The 16,865-nt window shown below is 45.1% G+C and overlaps 1 protein-coding gene across 3 annotated transcripts in view; it reads left to right on the top strand.

Annotated features, from left to right (window-relative positions):
• The window catches only part of patz1 (POZ/BTB and AT hook containing zinc finger 1), a 36,328-nt gene extending 22,282 nt beyond the window's left edge, over window positions 1-14,046 (top strand). For 2 of the 3 annotated variants that reach the window (XM_056274819.1, XM_056274818.1), the window contains one exon: window positions 12,972-14,046. In XM_056274819.1, the coding sequence (XP_056130794.1) occupies window positions 12,972-13,450 (479 nt within the window). In that variant the 3' untranslated portion in view covers window positions 13,451-14,046. Of the gene's footprint in view, window positions 1-11,812; window positions 12,026-12,971 lie in introns of all 3 variants that reach the window. The other variant, XM_056274817.1, reaches the window with a different exon arrangement.
• Window positions 14,047-16,865: the final 2,819 nt, after the last annotated feature.

Raw genomic sequence — 16,865 nt, 5'->3', positions numbered from 1 at the left:
AGAGGGCTGTGCCTATACTCATAGAATCTAGAGTTACAGTACGTAACTATCGTTCTATTTCGTATAGGCTTCGTCTTCTAAGACTATCGCTAATGGGTTAATGGTGAATCAGGATATGGTCTATGCCAAACTGGGTTTGTCCGGTACCGTGAGCACAAACATACACCTACTTCACAATACAAAAGCTCCTAAAGGCTCGCCATTGTGTTGTGTATATTGGCACCTCATAAAGCCCCATGCGTGCCCAATGACACAACATAGAATATCTAACATTCTTTATGTGGGAATGAATGCTGAAACAATAATATCTACTGATGAGAGGAAGTAAAGATGAAGTTAACAGTCCAGCGTGGAGCAGAGTAGGGGGGAACGAAACCGCCCCTCCATATACCTGTGCAACATGGAATCCCTGAAATCAATAATTCGGTCAGTACACTCGCTACAGAATGAGTCATAGAAAATTGGGAGACATCCTGTAAAGAAAAACGAATGAAAGCGCAAGGGGAAGACCCCAAAGCTGCAGTGCAAATGTCCTCCACTGTCATTCCTCCATGCAAAGCCATGGAGGATGCAATCCCCCTAGTGGAGTGTACTTTGATGCCCTCCGGGGGAACCAACCTGGAAGCAAGATACTGTGACACTGCCTCACATAGGCAATGAGACAGGTGCTGTGCAGACAGAGGAAGCCCCTGAGAGTGCTGTCTGCAATGCACAAACAAACGCTGGGAACGGTGTAGGACAGCCGTGAGTGTAACATAGCAAGACAGCATGCGCACCAGGCAGAGGAGATGTGAGATGGCTTCCTCCTCCGAACTATGAGGAGGGGAAAGAAACCTTCCAGAGTCACTACTCTTGACCTAAAGGAGCTAGTAATGCTCATCGATGTAAAAACCGGGTTAGGACGCAAAATAGCCAAGCTGCCATCTCTGTATCCTGAGACACAACGGAGCCACTGAGAGCAGACAAATCGCTGACTCTCTTCGCAGACATCAGCACCAAAAGCAAGGTTGTTTTTAGGGCCCTTTCACACTTATGTCGTTTAGTCCGGACTTTCAGACTTTCCAGAAAAGTCCGAACCAGATTGCCAGGTGTGAAACCTCTTGGACTAGGGTACAGGGATCAAAGACTCGGTCTTTGGTCCAAGCTCAGGAGGTAGTCTCGGTTCAGACCAAGGTTCATGAATGTCTAATGTGAAATCAAAGGTTCGGACTTTCGGATCAATCATAGGAAGTGATAAAACAAACACAAACAGTAACACCTAGCAACAGCGAGTGCGCCTGGCAACAACGAGCGCACCTGGCGGCAACAACGAGCCAAAAGTTCAAGTCAAGGTCCGCTGGTATGAAAGCAAAAGTCCTGAACCTAATGACTATAAAATAACAGATGTGAAAGCACCAGAACCAGACTCTGTTTCAGACCTTGGTTTGGACTTTCAAGTGTGAAAGGGACCTAAGAGACAAAAACTTAAGCGACACCTGGTCCAAAGGCTAAAAGGAGCCTTACCCCATCGCACATAAAACCAGTGCTAAATCCCACTGAGGGGCCAGAGAATGTGACACTTGCCGGTGTTTCCTTACGCCTCTCAAGAAGCATTTCGCCAGCGGCTGATTGAACACCGATATGGCACCTAAACCTTCATGACATGACGAAATAGCGGCAGCATATGTCTTCACCATGCTACATTCCTGTCTGCCAGCAGTAGCAGGAATGAAAACAAGTGAGACAAGCAGCACGCAGTGGGATCCAAACTCTTCTCTACACACCAATGCTGAAAAGTCATCAATTTAGCTGCGTAAGACGCTCTGGTAGACGTGGCTCTGGCACTCTAAATAGTGCACACAATGTCCCGTGAGAGGCCCAGCCTCACTCAACAGTCCCGTTCTGTGGCCAAGCCCCTGGGGCAGAGCATGCTGAGCAGAAGCTACAGCATCTTAAAATTGTCATTCAGGAGAGGAGACTCATAAACATGACGTAATGGAACGCTCGCACTCGCATCCAGAAGGGGATAAGAGGAGATGCTGTTGACAGACGAAAGCACATGAGTGCTGTCAACACGAGGTGAATAGTCGGCGCTCGTGGACTCATCTTCACACATTTCAGTAGAAAAAAATGTTTGGAAGAAAACTCCAAATGAGAAATGGAGATGTACTGCATAGGAGACATGAATCCATCCGGGTTGACTGTCAACCGAAAGGTTAAGGGCTGCTGGCTCGCATGGTGTGGGGGAAGTGTGTTCAACAGCTAATGCTGAGTCTGAAGATTCAGGAGCAGACGGTTTTAGACAGGATAACAGCTCTTTTTAAGATAATGTTTGTGTTTCATTCAAAACATCAAAACAATCATCGAATATATTCAATTGTAAACAGACATCCCCCCAAACAATCATCATTTGCTCTGCTTCTGGGGAGGCTCCTGGGAAGGGTTGGTCCAAGAACAGGCCACCTGTCTGGACTTGGAGCTCTTTTGAGGTGGTGGCAGCTGTGGTGGAGGCTGCAGAGGCAGAGGAAGATGGTAGCACGGGATGTCTGTGCCGCTGGCGACGCTCCTGATGATCATGGTGGTCCCGCAATTGACTGGAGGAGCGTAGCGGTTGCACAATTGGTCAAGCCCAGGAGATGTGAACAAAGTGTTCACCATGTTCTGAAAACCTGGTCCGAAAAGTCCGTTCTGACTGATGGGAGCGTTAATCAGTTCTTTTTATCGACATGTTTGGAATGGAGGATTGCTGTAGCCATAGTTTACGATGAATCATGGTCTGCCATGCTGCAACTCTGGCCTGGGAGACTGCAACAGAAGCACACAGTGTCTAAATGGCGCTGGTGGCCTTACTGAGCTCCGCCTCTTTCTCCGGGGCTCAGGCATCTGGATGGCCAACCTGGGCAATGAAAAGACAGTGCTGTTCATTGCTGCCAGTGCTTGGAAGGTGCACTGGTGTGCCCATTCCACCAAGTTAGTCCATGGGCCAGACGATATTTCGGTACACTCAAGGTGGCAAAACGTACTTATAATTTTTGAAAGGATCCATGTCTGTAGATGATATTTTGGTATGATAACCATTCCTGAGTGGCAGCTGTATCACAGTTATCAGCTCATGAAGTTAACCACCCGCTAAACTAAATTGCATTTTAGACGCTGGTGCATATCCTGGTTTAGCCTCATGGTCAGGACATTTTTCAATGTTCTATAATATTGTCTTTGGTATCATTTTAAAGGGGACCTTCTTAGCTTTCATTCAAGCCCTGTTGTGGATATTTCTCACAAATATAGAGGTCACTTGAGCTCTTCAACCCGTCAATAACACACATCTTTCTGCAATGTTCGCCTAAACTATATACTTTCTTTTAGCCCTGTGGCATCTAGGAATATCAGGGACACAAAACACAAAAACTGGAATACTCACAGGACTGTAAAGATTCAGAAAATGTATAATATACCCATACTGTTTCATTGTGTGAGGTGATTGTGAGCCTTAAATGAGAACTAGACCAAAGCCAGTTAGGTCACAAACTGGTCTCTATACATTTGTTTAAATACACAATCAAAATACATGATAAAAAGGAATACCATAGTGAGGTAATGAACTATTTTAATATTTTAAACAACATTGACATTTACATATACTTAGTCAATGATACATGTAATCCCATATCATTAGTGGGTATATGTAATGGTAATGGGTAGGGTAATGGGTATATGTGAATATGGTTACATTATTGTTATCAAGCTCTGGGTAACCAAGTCCAGAATCAACATCCTGTGCATCAATAGACTACTACCACAGTAATACCATCAGAATCATCACACTGTCATTCATCAAACTGCTCGTTTCTCTCATCATCTGACTCCCCAAGTTCAAAGTCCAGTTCTGGACCATCCTGCTGTTTTTGGTTACTGCAGGTCTGTAACCTGCACATGTCTGTGCATGGAAGTCCATTTGACAGGCACATGCAGCTTGGCATTTTGCATGAATGCACACACTTGCATGTTAGCATTTCCAAGACCACATCTGGTGCAGGTGGGGAGCGCATCCAGTAAATTGCCAGTTTGCCTTCATCGTCTGTCCATCCATACTCAGTAGGGCTTGGCACCACAGGGTTAGCCTGCAGACAGCACTTCCATATTGCTGCCTGATAGTTGGCTCGTTGAACATGCATAAAGAGACAGTCTCTACATGGTGGCAGCTGGCTGGACTCAACCTCTCCCCTTTTGGTGCAGAAGAGCTGGTAACGCAGTTTGTTCACCTCAGCAGTGCTGCTATTAGCAACATACATCCGACAGGTGAACTGCTCAATTTTCTGGAACAGCTCATCACTCAACATTCCATGTCTGTCCCAGTTGACTAAAAGTCTCTTGGCAGGAAGTGTGCTTTCTCACTATCTTCAGGGCATTCAGCTTCCCTCGACCACCGAATGCACTGACAGTGTCGCAGCCTGTGAAGGCATGTAAGCCAATTAGGCTGTCACAGATGCTGTCTCCAAGTGAACTTGCCAGTTTGGTGATGTCGACAAACCGTGTGCGGTTCTGAGTCCCACACTTCTGGTAGATGGGACAGGTGATGTCCTTCTGGAAGCCAAGACAAAGCACCATGACATCAGTGTCCTCAGCTGTGATGATAACTGACTTTGAGCCCGCATTTGCTGCATGCAATGCATGCAGGAGCAGACGGGTGTCAGCTTCTTCATGTGTGGAGCGCAGTTCTGCTGCTTCCTCACATCCATCTTCTGTCAACTTGTAGCAGGTTTCCTCACAGGTCATGTACAACACCTTGCCATGCAGCATAGCTCTGTATCGTGGGAGTTTCCACTCTTCCACCAGAAACTTGATGAGGCTGGTCTTGTTGGAGGAACTGCACAGAAATTTTCTCAACTGCTGGACGTGGTGTCCCCCTGCAAGATTCTTGTACTGGAGAGTGATGTCTCCACCCCGGTTCAGTCGTTCAGCATCTTTGATCGAAGTCTGGTGATAGACATCAAAAACAACATCAATCCTCCCACTCTGTGCTCCCTCATGGAGGACCTGGGTCAAGGCTGACTCTGCCACCTGTGCAAAGGTTTTGTTGTTGCCATTCATTTTTTGGACCAGGCTCATCCCATCAATGATGGAAGTAGATGGGATTGGGATGTCTTCTGCAGGAGATACATTCTTTTCAAGCTCTCTGGCAAGTGCAGCCTTGTTTGTTTTTCGTAAGGACCCATCAGCATTTGCCAGTGCCCATGGTAGTGGGCCCAATGGGTAGGCAAGGACATCCTTCAGATTCACCTTCCTGCTTTCAGCCACCAGGATCATGTGACTGAAAAGGTTTCTATCTGCCTTCAGAACCACATCCTGTGCTTTCTTTCCATGAGCTTGTTTTGTGCTGACATTGGAGAATGTTTTCAGACTTTGCTTGGTCATCTTGTCATGGAATTTCACAGGTGGTGGGTCTGCATCTAACCTTGTTTGCTGGAATGCTTGGTAGGCCTCTTCTCCTTTCTCAAGAGCTCTCAAGAGATCTATGGTCACATCAGGTGGAGCCATGTTGCCAGTGGAGAGGCTAACCAAATCAATCTCATCAGGGGACATAGGATTGAGCCAGTTATTCTCCATAAGGTCCATGAGAGACTGGACATCTGCTTCATCTCTCTTGATCCTTGGACTGTAGATCTGGATGAGACCATTTGCACCTGCCTTGACCTGTCAGGTCTCTCAGCTGTCTGAGGTACATGCTTCTATACTCAGCTGTGAGATAATATTTGGTCACAGCTCCTGGCTTCAAGCTGAATCCCTTTGTCCCTCCAGCTGTTTGGGTGTCTTTGTTCACCGTTTCTTCTATAGCTTGGTCAACAGGGATTCGGCCAAAGGGATTGGTGGAGCCCAGTTGGACTGAGAAGCCTCCTTCCATGAATTCTGTGTACACATCTGGGTGTGTGATGGGCAGCTCAGACATCTGGGCGTAGTAGTAGGGGAGGTAGCGTGCATAATTCATCCTGTCATAAGCAAAGCACCATGGGATCATTGCTCGAATGCTAGCCAAGTGTAGCATCCAGTCTCCCTCTCTGGATGCTCGGATGAGCCCCAACAAGATTTCAACCATGTCCAAATAGGACATCCAGAAGTTCGAGAGGCTGCCGTTTCCACCTCTAAGGAACTCACGGTAGACTTCAAATAGATCCATGATGCGTGTACAAGAGCTGTTCTCGAGGACCTCCTTCAAAGCATGTTGTGAGACTTCTTTCCCAAGGCTGTCAATGGTCTTCAGTGTCTCATTCAGGTGAACCATGTCATTCCTGTGAGTTTCTTCCAACCAGGACAGGAAACCATTCAAGGTCAGTCGCATGAGAGCCTCATACAGGAGCTTGTGTAGTCGCACTGCCCTGTTGTACTTGCGGCCATCCATAACACCAGCAATTGAGCCTTCTGCAATCATGCCAGAATCAATGCAGAGGTCTTTGAGTCCAGCATCTTGGAAACGCTTACCTATTATTGCCAGCAGTGTGCAGATGGTGTGGAATACCCCAAGCCTAACGATGATATCATGGAACTTGTCATGGTGTTTCCATGTGATCTCGACAGCCTTCGCATACAGGGCTTGGTCAAAGACACAGACAATCTTCCTCAGGCCTAAGCACTGCATGATGCTCAGTGACTGGTTAAGCACCTCGTTGACAGTAGACATTTGTGTCGCTGGAGCATTGATGGTAGGCAGATAGCCTATATTGTCGGGGATGACCGTCATCTCTCCTCGAGTCAGGATGTTGAAGCCTGTCCAGCTGCTGACTGACTGTTCTTCTTGTTGTGACATGCGTGCTAGGACCCAAAGAAGGTTTTTCTCTCTGGCAAGCTTAGTATTGGCTGCAGTATCGGCATCTGACTTTTTGCTTTGTGGTGGCCCTACCCGTTGTCCAGCATTGTAAGTTGGTAACATTGGTGGGGGTCCATCAATGCTTCTCTTCTTTGTTTTGGGAACAGTGGGCATGGGTTGGACAGGAAGTGGGTTGACTGGCTTTGCTTGCACAGCAATCCCATTGACTCTGTGAGATGTTCCCTCACCACTGACAGTTTCTTCAAGACGGTCGATATTGTCCCAGGCTAAAGTTGTGAATATGCTAGGATGGATGTTAGCTGGAAGGGCAATGCCACTCCCTGATGATGAGAGTTTCTGGAGACACAGGGCAGTGTTGATCTCTTCCATCTGTGAATAGGACACACTGTGACCAAGTCGGTTGAGGATGTTTATCAACTCTACATTTCCTGTCAACGATTTGACACTGAATGGCAGAACAATGTGCTTGGAAGGCTTGGTATTTCCACATGTCACTGCATATACTATGTCATGGCCAAATGACTGCAGAAGGCACTGCACTCTCTGGGATGCATGATCAGGATCATTTGAGCCTGTGAGTAGAGAGTACAGGAAGATAATGAGCGACTCTGGAATGGTAGGACATTCTGCTTCTGGTTTGACTTCAGGCGGCCAGGTTCGAGGAACATCTTGACTTTTAATGTCTGCTCTCAATTTGATGGCTGCTTTGGCTATAACATCTTATGCACTGACACTTTTCAGGGTCTGCAGCTCCCTTTTGAGAGACTGATTTTCTTTGGCAAGTTCCCTCATGGACAAGTTATCGGGATAGAGGAGGAATTTTCCTTTCTCATCAGGGAATATCTGAAAGGCTCCAGCAAACTCACTCTCCAGGTTTCGCCTTATGTGCTTCTTGGTTGATTCCTTGACTTGGGCAATGCCTTGGGAGTTCATTGAAGCTACCAGTCTAGAAGAGAGATCAGTCATTGTCATCACTTGAGGATTGCCAAAAAGCTCCATCCTGATGAAGAGGAACAGCTCATTGTATGCCTTATTCACAGCAGCTTCATACTGGGCTGCAGCATCATCATCTTCATTGCTGGCAACCTCTCCTTTGGAAACCTCTTCTTTGGTGTAAAGTCTATAGCATGACCTGTGGTAGTGCCCTTCAGCTGCTACAAGGTCTCTACTCACAATGGCAAGGATTCTGCTGTCCCTTTTCTTTGTGGCTGCACTCCTGATCTTTGCATCAGCTCGCAGTTCTCGACACTGCACCAGTACTTCTCTCGTATTCTGTCTCTTGGAGTATTTGCTGTTTTTCTGACAAAATATGCACTCTGCATCATAAGTCCTAGATGTACTTGGAGCATGTCGAGCTACTCTCTTAGATTGTTTCTCTTCAGCAGAGACACAACTTTTCTTTTCTTTTGCAAGGAGGCCATCAAGAATTTGCTTCATAGTGAAGATACTGCGACACTTTCTGTGGTAGTAGATTGCTGGAATCTGTCCCTCAGGAATGTCTTTTGCCAGTTTCAAAACTGGTGCATGATTTCGTATCTGAGCTGCCCTGAGCAGAGTTCTCCATGAGTCGACACTTTGTAGTGAAACCAGCTTATCTGTATCATCAGAACAGTGGATAATGCACTCCACCCGTGGGCGCTTTGGTATTGGGTAAAAACTTGCTTGTTCACCAGTGGCCATATTCAGTCAGTTTTCACCTGCCACATACAAACAAATACATGTAACTTAGCTGTATGAACACTACTAAAACAAAGTTTACCTTTCTTCACCAGCGTCATATTACCATTATTTATCTTACATAGCCACAAATAGATACATTACCTAGTTGCTATGCAACAGCTGTATTTTGTCCACATGAGGCCGCTAAAATCAACACGAGATGAAAGTTCCTCGTAGCCACTTTAACTAATCATATTAACATATACATTAAAAGAACATGCTAACATTATGGGAAATTAGCTTACAATCTTCTCCAGAGTGAGACAAGAAGATAGATACCAGTTTCCTCTATATGTGTTTAGTAGAAAGCTATCTGGCTGCACGTTAGCCTAGCTTAGCACAATGAATGGAAGTACACAGTACTGGTTATCCTTGGTTGTTGGCCAACTAAGAACTGTCCCAGAGTTTAAGCTAGGCTAATCAGTACCAGGGGTGTTGAAATGCTATATTTGTAAAAAATCTGGGCAAATACACAATCGTGAGAGGCACAGAAACAGGTTTCCTGAAAGAAAAATGAAATAGCTGCTCATTTGGAAAGGTTATCATGTATTATTTTACTTCTGTTAGTGTACCAAATAAAATGGCACCAGTGAAGTTGTGTCACCTTGGGTGATATCGATATCTGGTCTGACCCATGGACTAACTGGCTTTGGTCTAGTTAGTTTCTTAGTAATAATGCCCTTCTAATTTAAGGTTCACAATCACCTCACATAATGAAATAGTATGGGTATATTATACATTTCCTGAATCTTTACAGTCCTGTGAGTATTCCAGTTTTTGTGTTTTGTGTCCCTGATATTCCTAGATGCCACAGGGCTAAAAGAAAGTATATAGTTTAGGCGAACATTGCAGAAAGATGTGTGTTATTGACAGGTTGAAGAGCTCAAGTGACCTCTATATTTGTGAGAAATATCCACAACAGGGCTTGAATGAAAGCTAAGAAGGTCCCCTTTAAAATGATACCAAAGACAATATTATAGAACATTGAAAAATGTCCTGACCATGAGGCTAAACCAGGATATGCACCAGCGTCTAAAATGCAATTTACTTTAGGGGGTGGTTAACTTCATGAGCTGATAACTGTGATAAAGCTGCCACTCAGGAATGGTTATCATACCAAAATATCATCTACAGACATGGATCCTTTCAAAAATTATAAGTAAGTTTTGCCACCTTGAGTGTACCGAAATAGGAAATTTTGGGCTCTGGCCCATGGACTAAGTGGGCCATCAGCTGGTCCCGGGAGGAAGGTGGTACTGGACTCTGACTTGTGACCGAGTCTGCCTGTTTTTTAACCCCTAAAAAGGTGGTCAGCTTGGATTCCATGGCAGGGACAGGAGGAAAGCCATGCTCCGAAATGCCATCCACCTTGGTGATGGGCACATAGGTGGAGACAAGGGCCTGCAGGTTCCTGGGGTCCTTTGGCACCCCTTCCTGATACCATCTGATGGCTGGTAAGCAAAAGACAGGGTCCTGTCTAGCCTCCTGCATCAGAGGGAAAACCCCATTCATGTCATCCGGGGGAGTGGTCTCCTGCCCTGGCAACACGACAAGGCCCTTCTAGGCCGCTGCTCTCTTAATAATACCCTAGAACTCACGAACAAGGACTGTTATCACTGACAGGGCAGTGGAGACCGAGAAGGAGACTCCTGGGAGTTCATCCAGCGGACCACCGGCAGACTCCAGCGCATCCATCAGATCCAGCGGGTCCAAGGCTTCATCCACCGAAAAATTGTCTTGCACCGGCCATGCATCTTCGGCTGCAACAGCGAAAGCGTCCATCTTCCGCTGTTTCTCTGCCTGAGGAGACGTGCGCAGTAGGGGTATGTAGCTTGCAGAGTGAGTGCCAGGCCAGTGTGCTCTGGACCCCAGGCAGCCCTCATAAAATTGCTGTGCAGGTCGAAGCCTATACTGTATCCTGTTTTGCAAGCAGAACGCTGCCGTCAAATTTGACCAAAGGCATCTTCACTTTCTTCTTTTACTTCTAAAGTCTTCTCCAGTGCTTGCAGCGGTAGCTGAAGAAAAATGGGACTCGATTATATGGCCTTGGTTCAATATATAGTCGAGTTGCGGCCGCAAGTGGGGCCCACAATTAGGTGGGCATGGACTAAAGCTTTTTCAGTGCTAAGTGGGGACGCAAGGGATAAACCCACGAGAGATATCCTTAGAGAACAAAGCCTATACAAACTAGAACCATTGGATTAGATCCTATAGATGATACAGATTGCCTTCATGTAATAGCGACGTGAGTGCAACAAAGCCCAGTCATTAGGATGAACTTGGGACAAGGAAAATCCAGAAGGCAATTGTCATCAAAGAGCTGTCGAGAAAGGCACTGAGCCTTTTTCAACAGGAGTCAAGAGCAGTAGTTGAGTCTGAGTTTGTGCTACTTTCTCCGCTGAATGTAAATCAAATGTCAAGATACCAGGCTGCTTATCAGATTACTTTCCCAGGAAAGTGTGTAACCCTCCCATTACGAACCCCGGTTGTAAAGGGATTTAAAAGCTTTTTGCTCACTGACAGTCATTTACCAGCTCTGTAATGAATATTTCACTGAAACACTGGTCTAGCGACTTGAGTTGATTCAACTCTGAATTACTGCTGTTTTCAAATGATGTAGTTATCATTTGCTTTATAATGAGTCAACATCAGGAAAATATGATGAGCTATATTTGAGCAGAAAACCAAGAGAATGTGTGTTTATCTCTTGGGCCAGAAATGTGTACTGCCCGTATAGCTTACCTTTCTGGTTGTTTATTTATTTATTTATTTTACTAAAGTCATAATTTTGTTTTGTTTTATTTGTAAGAGACACCAGACCATTTATGTTTGTGCATTTATTATATCAGCAGAGTGTGCTTATGCTGTAATCACTTGGTTGTTTCTAGACATCATATTTCCTCTTAGTTAATATGAGATGGCTCAAAATTTATAAAATATTGCAACTTTGAATATAACTTGTCATTATCAGTTACTCTAGATGATAAAGTGGTTGGAAGGTGCTGAGCCATGAACACGATGGAATCAAAAGTTTTCTCTCCAACACTTCACTTGAGGGACAGTTTTATAAAGGAGGAGGTTTGATGAATTCACACAATTTTAAATAGAAATTTTATAGTTCAGATGATGAGTTCAGTCAAAATAGAGTACCGTTTTTGTTTGTCTTGCTAAATATGACAGTATTGTAAATGTTTGTGATGAAACAAAGGTAACTGTGTCTGTGGTTTCCACTGGCCTGTCATGTCTGTCCCTTCCCTTTTCCCTCTTTCCCCGGGGCCGGGTGTTGTGTAGACCTGTGCACTACTCACCAGCTGCTTGTCACCTTACCTGAGGCAGAGTGTCACTCTAGTGGGCTCTCTGGATCCCCAGTTCTCCCCCAGCATGGCCCTCCAGCCTTGGGCCTGCAGCCCGAGCTGCTCTTGGGGAAGTCAGGTGGGGCTCCATATTTCTGGGAGTGTCGCTCTGGCGGAGCCCCTGGCTTCCCCTTCCATGGGCCTCTTGCAGGTCAGTACGGTCCAGCAGGAAGGTGGGTGGGGGATGAGGGGGGGGGCATGGCGCCTGCAGAGCACACTGATTGGACGACCACAGCAGATTCCTCTGTGGACATTGAACAAAAGTGGAGCTGCGAATTCTACTTCTAGTACCAGATAACTGTTGTGCCCTATTTATTGGTTTTAAGGAATACTGTGGTTTTTTTTTTAATAACTTAAAGGTCCCATGAAACGGCATTTAGGGCACTGCGAACTGCCATGATGTGACTTACATCCAAGTAAAGCGGAATGGTTGGATGGGATTTTTGGAAGGAATGGAGTTTGAATTGACTAATAGCCAATAATAACCAGGCATGTTGAGAAGAATGTGGACACCGATCTGCTATTGGCTAGTTTCAGTTTGGCGATAGAAGCTCACATGTCTTCTCTCAATCTCGCTTCCAATTTATTGGACATATTTTTAGTGTGCAAGTGCAGGGTGATGCAACTAAAACATTTTTGTCAGGAAGAGAAAAACATTCTTATGAACACAAAAATAGACCAATTGTTTTGTGTGAATTTCTAGTACAGTCTTAAAATGGATGTAGATTAGGTTCAGAAGATAGGAATAACTGGAATGGAAATATATTTTTCATTTCATGGGACCTTTTAACTTTTACTTTATTTAAAAATCTTGTCTTTGTTTGGTGCAACTGCCTTAATGTGACTTGCCTAACTCACCTCAACAGGTCCAATTTGAAATCCTTTCAGGTGGAGGCCTCACACTGGACTGAAATTTTAGTTGAGAAGCGCTGCTTCAATTGCACTGGCCCTAATTTGATTTCTGTTTTAACTTTTTTTCTTTCCCCTCCCCTCTCTCTCAATCTCTCTCTTACTCTGTCTCTCTCGCATTCTTTCACTCTTGCTTTCTCACTTCATGGCTCGCTCTGTCTCTTTCAACTCTGCTGTGTTTACTTCAGACGGACAGGAGAATGCTGGGAAATGCCCCCATCTGGAGTCGGAGGAATCGGATCCTTCATTTGGGGAGCTGTCCAACGGTGACGAGCTCAAGTCTCCACACAAGCCTGATGCCGAGGAGCTCGAGATGCCCCCCTTAGCCTGCAATGGAGCCTCCGCAGGGACACTCAGCTCTTCAGAGGGAGCCAAAGCCAAGACAGACCCCGAGAAGAAGTTTATCTGTGGCATCTGTGGTCAGGCTTTCCGCACTAAGTCCTACCTCAACAAGCACCAGCACAGAGTACACAAAACCCAGAAAGGTCAAGGGGGAACAGGGTCTGGCTTGGCCGACCTTACCCCTTCCCTGACCTCCCCTTTCTCCCCTCAACAGAACATGTCTCTGCTTGAGTCCTTTGGCTTTCAGATAGTCCAGTCTGCCTTTGCCTCTTCGCTGGTGGATGCTGAGGCAGGTCAGAGCGGGATCGATTTTGGTGGGAAGTGACATAATCCCAGGGGGATTAAGCTCTGTCAAAGCCTCCTGTTTTTTTAGGACAATGGCTGGTTTGCCAACCCGAGGTCCTCTGTATTTGGGAATAACTTTGCCTCAAGACTACTCTGCTGTTCATTGAGTCGCTCACTGTGCATCTGATTATGTCATTACTCTGTGTCATCGACTTCGCCATAGAGTTCCTATTATTTCGGAGTTGGGAAATGTTGAACTGCATTTTATGTTTCCCCAATCAAGTAATATCTTCGAAGGTTTTCTATTGTTTTTGTTAATCTGATCCTTCGATTGTTCATTATTTTTCATCTCTATCCACTTGTTTGTATTGTAAGTGTAATCAAGCCCGCATACCTATCAGTTTTTTCAATTGAGGTGAATTAATATTATTTAACGCATTCTCACAACTTGTAATCTGTTACTGTATTCATCTGCATCGATGGAAGTGCTTACGACACACTCGGGACACCTACCCTTGGCCACGACGGCGTTTGATTTCTGGTTCTTTGTTGCTCTGAAGGCGGTAAACAGATATGCCCTCGCCTCGGAGCGCCCAAGAGTTTTGTAGTTTCTGCTCTGCTGCGTTTGAGGAGAGGGGGGGCGGAGGACAAGGGCAGGGATAAAACTTGGCCTCGAATTTTTAAGAATTTATTTGTAAAGGGTTTACTTTCAACATTCATTACAGGCTTACGGCATGTTTCATGACTGATGGGCTAGTTACAAACTCAGAGACAGAAATTATGTCAGATCTTTAAGTTGATTATTATGTTTTTTTTAATGGTGGAGAAAAACCCTGTTTGTTTTTGGGTTGTAAATGAGTGAAGAACCTCAAAACAGTTTCGTCGAAGCAGAATTGTTTGCTGTGTGGTGGCATCCATACCGCGTCTCAAATGATTAGATGCTGGCAAAGAAATGCTTCGGTGACCGCAGTGACAAATTCAGCTACCTCGTGGAAGAAAATAGCGTAGTGCTTTTGTTTCATAACTGTCAAGTTTAACAGAGTTTCTGCTGGTTAATTCAGTCAGATTTAAAAGCAAAACAAATCTTGTGTGTGTGGGGGGGGGGGCAGCACTTGTTTAGCATTGCTACATAGTGTGAGTTGAAGGCCTCGGGTAAAGGTTGCTCAGTGTACCTATGGATTGATCCAACACATTTTGGCAGCACCTGTCTCATGACCTCTTCTGCTTTTGTTTCATTAATGTTCAGGAATTTGAAATGATATGAGATCACAAAAATGAAGAAGGGGCGTCCGGGTGGCATGGCGGTCTATTCCGTCGCCCACCAACATGGGGATCGGCGGTTCGAATGCCCTTGTTACCTCCACCTTGGTTGGGCATCCCTACAGACACAATTGGCTGTGTCTGTGGGTGGGAAGCCGGATGCTGGTACGTGTCCTGGTCGCTGCACTAGCGCCTCCACTGGTCGGTTGGGGGCGCCTGTTTGGGTAGGGGCAACTGGGGGGGAATAACATGATCCTCCCACGTGCTACGTCCCCCCTGGCGAAACTCCTCACTGTCAGGTGAAAAGAAGCAGCTGGTGACTCCACATGTATTGGAGGAGGCATGTGGTAGTGTGAAGCCCTCCCCCGGATCGCCAGAGGGGGGTGGAGCAACGACCGGGACGGCTCGGAGGGCGGGTTGATTGGCCAGGTACAACTGAGAGAGAAAGGGGGGGGGGATTTTAAAAAAATGGAGAAAATGCTTTCTAAAGCTGCAGTCTGGGGTTTCTTGGTAATGTATACCTAAAAACTGAGGGACCTACCTAAGAAAATTAGTTGCTCTGCAACTGCCTTATGTTTTTAAGTCAAGATGGTGGGTTTTTATTACATCAGATCATGCAAAAATAAAGATATTTTTACAGCACTAAATTACATTTCAGATCGACCTTGTGTCTATGGCTATTATTATTATTATTATTATTATTATTGGTTATGGTCTATTAGCTGTAACCACTATTTGTCCTATCTGTAAGTCCATCATTCAAGCAAAGTGAAAATATACACTGAGTCCAAGTTAAGGGGCTACTAGTTGTATTTGGATGAAATATCAGACCTTTTAGAACTGTTAAATATCCACCATGCTTACCTCCTGTAGTTTTGTCACTTGTAATGACATGCATTTCAAAGTGTGGGGATTGTTGAATAACTGTAAGAATGTATTAGAAGAAGTGAACCTGCTGGCGGCCCATTTTCTTGTGAATAACTTTAAAAAAATACTTTTTTTTGGACTCTCGGTTGGTTTATGATAATGGCTTACAGTCACTCTTTGTAGAAAGAGGTGCGAGTTGAGCCGTTGATGAAATCATCATCGTCATCGTCATTTTTAGGAAAATTGTGCTGTACAGGCTAGATTTTCTCAGGCGTGAGGGTAAATTGCTTGTGCGATGAAGGTTACGTGTAACGAATGTCATGAAACATGCCTCAAGCTTGTTGCAGATGGGCTTCGTAAACTCCTCAAAGAAAGTATTGTCGCTTCATCACCTAATGTTAAATTAATTCTGTACATATAAAACAGGGACCAAGTTCAGGTGTGATTATAAATTGAAAAATGTAGATTATATTTTATTAACTTATTCGTGCCCTCCTAGTTTTGTGTACAAAGGTTTTTTTTTTTTGGTTTTTTTTTTTATATATATATATTGATTGTCAAACAAAAATCTTGTGGTTTGCTAATTTTGATAATCTTACACTCTAAATTATGTTAGATTCGGACAGATGTGCACTTGTTTGGTGAGTGTCGTGTAATGATGGATTCGAACCTTGTGTCTGCTTGACGACAGCTGCATCGATGGGGGGGTGGGGGTGGGGGGTTGTTCATAAACTGATGCACCAGCCTCTCTTGACCGATCGGACTCTTAAAAGAGATTCGAGTTATTGGCTCACTCTCGACTCGGCTTTCTATCTCGCCAGGCTTACGTCTGCCGTCTCAGCCATACTCCCCGTTACTCGCTCCCTCTCCCGGCGTTTGGTCGGGCTGTGGCGAAGAAAACCTGCCTGGTGTTGGTGGTCATCCTGTCTCGGCTATAACCACCCACCTATGGAAATGTATGCTTGTTACTCAGAAGGAAACGGGTGGAACAAGTTGAAGGGCTCTTGTTTCTGAGGAGATGCAGCTGAACTGTGCCCTCTAGTCCTCACACAGTATATACTCACGCCATTACCCCTCCATGTTGCTTTTGTTTCTGTCTCCCGTTGTTGGGTTTTCGTCTGCAGCTTAATGGAAACGTCAGGCCTAAGGATCCAAGATACTTTAGTGTTGAATAAGCACACGATGCTAGAATATATTATAGCCTCAAAAAGACATTGTTTATTTGGCCAGATGTGTAAGGATTTGCTTGCTGGAATTTTATTTTATTTTTTTCTGATTCAGTTTCTGTCACAACAACGAATTGCAAGTTAATGGATTGGACTGTCGGG

This window comes from Lampris incognitus, chromosome 2 (assembly GCF_029633865.1).
Source record: "Lampris incognitus isolate fLamInc1 chromosome 2, fLamInc1.hap2, whole genome shotgun sequence".
Taxonomy (NCBI): domain Eukaryota; kingdom Metazoa; phylum Chordata; class Actinopteri; order Lampriformes; family Lampridae; genus Lampris; species Lampris incognitus.
Note: the sequence above shows the minus strand (reverse complement) of the source record. Positions and strands in the feature narration are given on the sequence as shown.